This window comes from Strix uralensis, chromosome 15, assembly GCF_047716275.1.
Source record: "Strix uralensis isolate ZFMK-TIS-50842 chromosome 15, bStrUra1, whole genome shotgun sequence".
Classification (NCBI taxonomy): Eukaryota; Metazoa; Chordata; class Aves; order Strigiformes; family Strigidae; genus Strix; species Strix uralensis.
In genome coordinates, this window is record NC_133986.1 from 21,834,045 (window position 1) to 21,843,185 (window position 9,141).

General features: G+C 55.6%; 1 protein-coding gene and 1 pseudogene across 1 annotated transcript; one reads left to right on the forward strand and one right to left on the reverse strand.

Moving 5' to 3' along the window:
• Window positions 1-4,752, reverse strand: part of LOC141950092 (uncharacterized) — a 35,978-nt pseudogene extending 31,226 nt beyond the window's left edge.
• A 34-nt stretch (window positions 4,753-4,786) lies between these two features.
• LOC141950093 (E3 ubiquitin-protein ligase PHF7-like) lies at window positions 4,787-8,882 on the forward strand. The gene is given in 12 exon segments (XM_074884493.1): window positions 4,787-4,796; window positions 5,037-5,128; window positions 5,217-5,318; window positions 5,588-5,712; window positions 5,794-5,961; window positions 5,963-6,010; window positions 6,012-6,149; window positions 6,362-6,475; window positions 6,627-6,745; window positions 6,922-7,116; window positions 7,328-7,392; window positions 8,763-8,882. Coding segments are annotated over 12 exon segments (1,296 nt in total).
• The last annotated feature ends 259 nt before the right edge of the window (window positions 8,883-9,141 follow it).

Genomic DNA, 9,141 nt, shown 5'->3' on the forward strand with positions numbered 1-9,141 from the left:
TGCCAAGCTGCACACCCCTGTGACAAGCCACTCAGTTTGGCCACTCACAGCTACAGCAGAACAGAGAGCAGAGCCTCCCATCTCCACAAAATTAACTCCGCCCTTGCCTTACAAGAGTGGGCATCGTGCACAGGAGGTTTAGGATTCCTGGCACGTGCCTACCCGGTGCAGGGCAGCAGCATGTCAGAGCCCCCGCAGTGGGACACTCCTTGCAGGGAGCAGCCGACGCTCCAGATGAGCACAGCTCAGCACCAGCGGCTCTGGGCCTGCACGGACACGGCTGGGCTCAGGGAACACCGGGCACCTGAAAGATGCTGCTTCTGGAGCCGGTTCAGGCTGCTCTGCAAGGGCACTGCTTGGCATCCAGGCCGTGAAGGCACCGAGGCGGCCACCCCGCTCCGTGCTGGGGGGATGGGGTTGTACCCCCTCTACACCGGTCACTCCCTCAGGCGTGTGAGCGGGGCTGGGGACAAGAGGAGCAGGCACAGAGGACACAGCGGGGAGCCAGTCGCAGCAGCCCTGTGAGCTGATCTGCAGGCACGCCGCTCTGCACCCACAGCCTCGGGGACGGGCGGGAGCGCAGGGAGCTCTGCACCATCTTCCCACACCCGCTGAAAATGCCAGCACAGGGGTTCTGTGAGCTGGAATGAGGTGTGTCATCGGTGGAATCACTCTTCCTCATAAAATCCACTGCATCGAATCACCCAAAATTGCAGGGACCATGACCCGTATCGTCCCTCCCAATCTGGGGTTCCTACAATTTCCTTTACAGGAGTCAGAACTGGCTGGAGATACAGTGTAACAGAGGAAGTTTTCATACACTCAAGGCATTTCACATACCCCTCTGAAGTTCTGGTACCAGATATGGTCAGAGACAGGATCAGATTGACTAAACCAGAAGGCTTTAAGTAAGAGTTCCCATGGTTTTTCTGTTCAAGCACCCTTTTTCCCCCCAGCTGATCAAAACCACCAAATGTTTTAGTATATAGAGAGATGGGTGGCAGTTACTGTGGTGGTTTGACCTTGGCTAAATGCCAGGTACCCACCAAGTCGCTCTATCACTTCCCCCCCCCTTCCTCTTTTTTCTCAATAGGGCAAAGAGGCGAAAGAAAATAACCAACCCTTGTGGGTAAAACAAAAGCAGTTTTAATATAAGCAAAGCGAAGCAAAGGTCCACGCGTGGAAGCAAAAAAAAGAAAACAGATTTATTCTCTACTTCCCATGAACAGGCGATGTCGGGCCTTCTCAGGAAGCAGGGCTCCAATACGCGTAGTGGTTGCCTCGGAGGACCAAGGGTGACCCCACCCCCTTCCTCCTTTCTCCCAGCTTTATACTGAGCAGACATCATATAGTCTGGAATATCCCTTTGGTCAGTTGGGGTCAGCTGTCCTGGTTGTGTCCCCTCCCAAGATCTTGCCCACCCCGTCCCACTGTGGAGGGGGAAATGTCAGAAAGAGCCTTGGTGCTGTGTAAGCACCACTCAGCAGTAGCCACACCACCAGTGTGCTATCAACACCCTGCCAGCTCCCAACATAAAACACAGCACCATGAGGGCTGCTACAGGGGAAAACCAATTCTGGCTCAGCCAGACCCAGTACAGTTACATATTTTAATAGTTATGAATTTTATTTCTTTCAAAAATTCAGTGAATCTTTATGCAAACTAGGTATACACATCTTTCAGCATTAGGCAAATACATGAACAAGGAAGATTATATACCTGTACATAAACAGAGAAGTAGACAGAGCTAACTTACCTTCCTTGGAGGTGGCTCTGTGTCAGTGGGTACAGTGATGGGACGCAGTTGTCTCCCTCTGGTTACCCCACCTCTCACTGTGTTTCCACCTTTTTGCTGGGGCGGAGGTGGCGCTGGTGTCAGACCGGTGTTAATGATGGGAGATATATTGGTCACGTATTCCACCGCCTTTGGACCCTTGACTTCACTCCTCTCCTCCTGTGAAAACATTCTAACCAGGTTAAATAGGTTATGCAAAACCAGCGACCGAGCGTATTGAACCAAGCCTGTTTGACGGCTCTTTACACCGAGTAAGACGCATACTTCTAGAACAATTCCGTAACTCGGTGCTTGCAATTTTGTTCATGAAAAGATTTCTGTGCTAAAACCCTTTGTTTTAATTTGCAAGGCAACAGGCAGACTGCTTGGAAGCGTCACCCCCACAGGTATATACAGCACTGTGAGCCGTGTGCTACTTGTAACCGTGCCGAGTTCTGATCCCCAGCAGACAGAACCCCACGGCACTGCTGCGCTCCCTCCGCTGGCAAGCGAGTTCCAAAGCAGCCGGAGTCTCCCAACAGTAACATCATTTGGCATCAATTATACAAGATGTGGTTCAAAACGCTTCCCTCCCGTTTGTAGTGGAGGTCTAGTCCTCCTTCAGGATGAAATGCCAACAGAGGCCCAGGGCCCTGAAAAGCAAAAGACACCTCTAGAGAATAAATTCTGCAAACGTCGCGTGCTCTGGGTCTGAGCTCTGCGTCACGTCTGCACAACCTGTGACTGATCCGGCTGTTTTGTCAGCAGGGAGCATTAATAGAAAGTGCCAGCAAATTCTTGGAGAAGGGATCGTGCCCATCACAATACAGAGCAAATGCAGAAGGGAGATATTCGTAGTGTCTGCCAGGCAGCGGTCACAGCCCCATTCCAAAATCCCCCAGTCCCATGGAACTCCTAACACAAAACCAATTACACCATGCTTTTCTAGAACAGAAGTCCAAATCTCACCTGAAAGTAACTGTGTACGTATCAAGATCATGTCTGGCTACTCCAAAAAGCTCTCATTCTCTGAACCTGCTAGTGTGACTTAGCAAGAGGAACGGTAAAAAAAATAAAGGAGTTTATTTGCTACTTTGAAGCTGTAGATGAAGATGAAAACTTGTAAGACTGTGAAAATATTCCTGAGTTCTTGGTGTTAACCAGGTGGCTGCCTCCCTCTCTACATAACAGATAGTCTATGTGGAGGGAGAAAATTATGCATGCAGAGATTTTATACTATAAAAGATAAGTCACCACATTTTTCCTCACTGTGATCAAGAACTGGGCATTAGACCAGTAAGCCAATGTCTTGAAAATTAAGGGGAGGTTAAAAAGGAGAGTTTAAATAAAAGCTGATCACCATTTGGAAGGCATGTTGCCTGCAGTATACAGTTCTGGGAACTACAGCACTAAAGCAGTATTATAAAGCTGTCCCTAAAATTACGTTGTTTTCAGAATGAAATATGGCCTCACCCTGCCGGCAGGCTGTCAATTGAGTTCAGGTGATGGGCACTTCTTTTCAGAGGATGAAGTATTTACAGCCTCTGCTGCAGCACAGATGGGAAGTGGTGGGAAACGGAATGAGGGCTGCAGATACCCTGGAGCTGTATGTGGCTGCCTGGAAGTCTAGAAAAGGAAAAAGAAAACAGCTACAAAATCTCAGTGTATAGTTTCCAGTGCAGAGCAGCACCATAAGGAAAAAAAAAAAAAAAAAAAGCACTGATTGAGATATTTGGAAGTGGTGAGTGATTCTCAGGTACCTTCAGGAAATTAAATTTTCTAGTCTGCCTCCGAAGAGCCAGGCCCCTCTAGGCATCTCTCATTGAACATCCAAATACTGGAGCATCCAAAATAACTCCTGACCATAAATACCATAAATACAGGTTTTGTTACTGTCTCCTCACAGTGCAGCCTTGAAGCAAACACGTGAACTCACGGACACTCACAGGAACGCGGCCGTGTGCTGCCTTTTGGTGACTTCAGCACACGCACACTAAGAGAACGCACCACCAAAGCAGGCCTATTTTTGTTCAATAATCAGCATTTTTATGACTTTTTTAGTTCATCTTTTCCTTTTATACCCTTCAGAATACCAAGTTAAAATGTTAAAAGCTAAAAACCCTGTTTATCTGGGTTAACTAGCTGCCCACAAGGGAATGTGGGGGGATGTGGGGACAGTCTGCGGCATGGGACATGGGACCATGTGGGGTGCGGGGACAGCGTGGGGACATGGCGACCATGGTGGGACTTGGGGGGGCATTGGGTCCATGGGGGACAGTGTGGGGATGTGGGGACAGCGGGGGGGACAGGGACATGGGGACAGTGTGGAGATAGTTTGGGGATAGTGTGGGGACTCGGGCACCGTTGCTGCCACCGTGATCAGGACCCCAGGACCCTTGGGGTGACACAGGTGACAAGTCCCCAGCTGGGTCTGGCGCGAGTGCTCGTTCAGGGGCTTTCCTAACCCCAAGGCTCGGCTCACACTGACTCCAAAAGGCAGTTTATTGCCACAGAAAAGGGCCGTTGCCACCGTGACTCCACCGGGAATTCCACCGGGACGTGGGTGGCACCAACCTCAGAGGGTGTGGCAGGAGGCTGAGGGCATCCCTGCCTGTATGTGGGGGTGGCAATGTCACCGTGGCCATGGTAACCTGCCAGGGGTGTCCTTGCCCATATATGGGGTCCCAATGTCACAACGGCCGCTGTGACCACGGAAACAAGCCTATAGAGAGGATCGCTGGGCTCCAGCCGTGCGTCAGTGCGACCTGGGAGGTGAGGAGAGCGCAGGGGAGGGATGGGGCTTGCGGGGGGCTGCCGAGGGAGGAGGGGGGGTCCCACACCTCAGGGCACTGGGGCTGTGCTGAGAGCTGACCCACGCCCCACTTCTCCCTCAGAGTCAGCCGAGGAGCATCTGGGAGAGACACCCCGGTGCTGCTGGGACACGGACGCTCCCAACGCTCGCAGTGGTCGTGCGCCATGTCTGAGAGGGAAGAGGAGGAGGCCCCCGACTTGATGGAGAAGGGTGAGAGCAAAGTTTCCCTCCTGCAGCACAGCAGAGGGGCTGTCGGGGCAGTCAGTGTGGGACCGAGCGCGGTGGCAGGGGGAGGCAGTGCCTGCGAAGCCCCTTCCTTGCCACGGCCCCCAGCCCTTCCCCTCAGCCCCTCAGGGACGGAGCAGGCCCCTGGGGGACAATCCCTCAGGGACGCTTCACCGGGCCCACAGAGGTGCTCATTCCCGCCGGCATTTGCTCTCTCCCCTCCAGCGTGTGTGCTGTGCGGCCGGGCAGTGGCGGACCCAGTTCTCTGCGGGCAGAAAATGAAGATTGAAGATTTATGTGCCCATTTCTTCTGCCTGGTGAGTGCCCCGGGGCTCCCTCCAGCTCGCTGACAGGCACTCCCTGCCACACGCTCCTCATTAGCTCCTCCTCTCTTCTCTTCTGCAGATGTTTGCCAGTGAGCTTTCTTACTGGCAGGACGAGGAATCAGGGATCATGCTATTTGACCCTGACGACATTTGCCGCACAGTGGAGCGGGCAGCGCAGAAGGTGAGGACCTGACAAGGTCAGGGAGATTTGTGTCAGGAGAGGTTTGGGGGAGCTTAGCCCAGAGCCCAGGAAAGAAATCCCAGCCCCTCCAAGCAGCTCTGGGACAAAAGCCTTGCTCCCAGCAGCTCCAGCCCAGGAGCCTCGTGCGCCGGGCGGATCTGTGGGCTGTAGCCCAGCAGCGGCCACATCCTGCACCCTGCCCGGAGGTGTGGGGCTGGCTGGGGAGGCCCTGAGGCTGTTGCTGAGGGGGGCTGCTCTGCTCTTTCCAGCAATGCTTCGTCTGCGGTGAGAACGGGGCCGCCATCACCTGCTGCCAGGAGGGCTGCGACCGCAGCTTTCATCTCCCCTGTGCCATGGAGGGTGAATGTATCACCCAGTACTTTTCTCTATACAGGTACCTCCTCCCCCCTCCTCGCCCCCATTGGGGAAGGACCCAGCGCTTTTCACCTCACCCACCCCTTCCCTCTTCCCCCAGGTCCTTCTGCAGGGAGCACCGCCCAGAGCAGGAGGTGGAGGCGGCTCCGGAGAAGGACACTGACTGCCTCATCTGCCTGGAGCCTGTGGAGGACAGAAAGTCCTACTGCACCATGGTGTGCCCTGCCTGCAAACACGCCTGGTTCCACCGGGGCTGTATCCAGGTAGGAGCCGTTCTCTCACCCCCGGGGCATGGCAGGAGCTGGGCAGAACCAGGGCCTCACTCCTGCTCCTTTTGTTTCCGCTGCAGGGCCAGGCTTGCTACGCTGGCATTGGTTCCTTCAGCTGCCCCCTCTGCAGGGACAGGCGTGACTTTATCATGAACATGGTCACCATGGGCATCCGAATCCCCTTGAGGTTGGTGTCCTGCCGGCTCACAGGACAGGAGGCTGCAAGCCCTGGGCCATGCCAGGGGCTGCCCCTGCAGTCCTGGTCCTCCGCTGTCCCGTCAGCCTGGGCTTCAGCTTCACGGAGGATCTGTAAACCGGGTAGCGGGGAGGAGCAGGGCTGCCCTGCATCGGCCTTATGCCGGGGCCGCAGGGGCTCAGCGATTTCCCTCTCTCCATCAGAAATCCATCACAGGACAACGGGCCTCCAGACGGAGCACTAATCCAGAGGCACAGCCGCTGCGATGCCCGCGAGTGCCTTTGTCCCAGAGGCAGGGAGCAGGCAGAGGAACGGGGGTAAGTTGCCAAAGCGGCACCCTGGGCTCTGCACGGGATCTCTGTCTCGCCAAGAGCTCGAAGCGGAAGGACTGAGAACAGGAGCTGTGCCGCACAATCCTGTGCTGCGGTCACTTTGTCCTCACAGCCATGAACCCTTTTGCTTCCCCAGGCCCTGGGAACTGCTCCTGTGCAGCTCCTGCGCTGCCGAGGGCACCCACCGGCGCTGCTCCAACTTGGGGACCAGCAGCACCAGCTGGGAGTGCGAGAGCTGTGCTGGCCAGGGCACTGGTAAGAGGCAAAGCACCTTCATGGCCCTGGGCTGGGGACAGGGCCCAGGCAAGGCCTGGTAGCAGGTGCCCAGGCTGGGCTTGGCAGAGCCTCTCTGCCCCAGGAGGACTGGGAGCACTGCTCTGGCCTCTCCACAGTGACCTCTGTACCCGTGACCTTCCTGCTTCCCCTTACAGACTCCAGTGACAGCTCAGAGCTCGCTGGCTCTGGCACTGGGCCAGCCAACGACTCCCCAGCACGTGAGGGCAGCAGCAGCTCCAGCTCACCTGGGCCCGACCACAGGCAACGCCGTTCCCGGGTGCAACGTCGGGCCCAGACGCCCTACAGCTGGCCCAGGAGGCGCCGGGAGAGGAGCCGCGCACCAGCACCAGGTGCTGAGAGCAGCACCCCTGGCCAGGCAGCACTGGGGATGTCCCACGGCTCCCCAGTACCAGCGACCAGCAGCCCCAGCACCGCCAGCCAGCTGCCGTCTCCAGCGCCCGAGAGTGGCAGCAGCTCCAGCCACCATGGGCCCGTGCGGATGAGGGACCGCTCCCGTGTGGAACATCGGGCCCAAAACCCTTACAACCGGCCCGCACACAGACACGGTAGCAGCCGTGCGCCGTCCCCTCGTGCTGGCCCTGATCCCCCTCCACCGGCGCAATAAAGTGAGCCGTTAATCTCTGCCCTGGGAGACACGACGCTCATTTGTTGGCTTCCTCCCCCTCTCCCTTTCTCGAGGGGCAGGGTTAGGGGTGGGCCCAAAGGGTTTTCTTCCTCCGGGGCCTGGCAGCCCCTTGCCCAGCCCTCCCTCCTTGCGGGCTGGCCTTGGCCGGCTGCCCAGCGCCATGGCCGTGTGCTTTGGGCCTCGCTGGCCCCGCAGCCGGCTCAGTCTCCCCGGGGAAGGTTCACACCAGTGGCAAAGCTACTTTTCTTCATAAGTTCCGCTCAGTGTCACGGCTGGAGTTGTGACATGGAGATTGCTGTAGATGGTCCTGCGACAGTAGCTGAAGGGCATTCCCCATTGCCCAGTTCCAGGTCCTGTTGCCCACCCTGATTGCTGCTGTACCAGACCCATCCAAACACACCATCAGCTCAGGCCACACAGAAGGTCCTAGGAAGGAATGTTGTCCCCGGCCTTCACCAGCCCTTGGCAGCCTGTTCAGCCCAAGAGCAAACCTGGGGCTCTGCGCTTGCTCAGCCCCTTGTCGTGCTTTGAACTCGCCCGGCAGCCAAACCCCACGCAGCCAATCGCTCACCCTCCCCCTGCCCGGGAACTGGGGGACCCATTGGAGGGACAAAGGGAGACTCATGGGTTGAGATAAGAAACAGTTTAGTAATTGTAATAAAACAATAACAATGATAGAAAGGACAAACGGGTAATGCACCCTGTGATTGCTCACCACCCGCCGCCTGATACCCAGCCCCTCCCAGCCAGCGATCCCCAAAAACCGAGACCCCGCAATCGCAATCCCAGATGCAGGAGAGAACCTCCTGCTTCCCAGCCGCCCCTCCTTGACATCCTGAGCATGACGTTACAGGATATGGGATATTCCACTGGATAATTTGGTGCTCTGGCTGTGCCCCCTCCCAGCTTCCTGTACACCTGCGCATGGACAGGACGTTGGGAATTGGAGAGACCTCGATCTCTTACATCAATCCCTGTATTATCAGCAATCTTCTCATAGCAAATCCCGCACTGAATCCAAAACACAGCGCTGTTCTAGCTACTAAGAAGAAAAATTAACTCCTCCCAGCTGAAACCAGGACAGGCTCCACCCCTTATGTTCTACCATTTACAAACCATTTACGTTAGGCTCAGGTTTCCAATACATTCTAAGGAATCCCCATCCCATTCCCTGGTCTCAAGTGTATCTCCACAGATCTCATTCCCTTCGTCTCTGGGCCATCCCTCCAAAATGTGTAGTGAGATCATTTAGTGCATAACTTCGGCTTCCATCTGTCATGACAGTCTTTTAAGGCAGGAGGGATGAGGCGGAGTTGGCTCCGTCAGCGGAGCGGGTGACCTTGGGCTCAGCGGGACGATGGCGTGAAGTCTCTGCTACAAGTGGAGCTGGTGCAACTGGCACGGTCCCTGCTCACAGTCTGCAGGCCGAAGATGTCCATCTCCAGAGTGTTGCTGGGCATCAGCTGCTGAAATCAGTCCTGACCCTACCAGAGTTCATCTTTTTTATTAATGTGATGCCATTAGTGTAAGATCTATCCACCATAGCGATGACATGATGCAATAACAGGCTTATCATAGAATCACAGAATCATTCAGGTTTGAAAAAGACCCTTGGGATCATCGCGTCCAACCATCACCCCAACTCTACACTACACCCCAACATCTCATCCAAAAGACCCTTAAACACACCCAGGGATGGGGACTCCACCCCCTCCCTGGGCAGCCTATT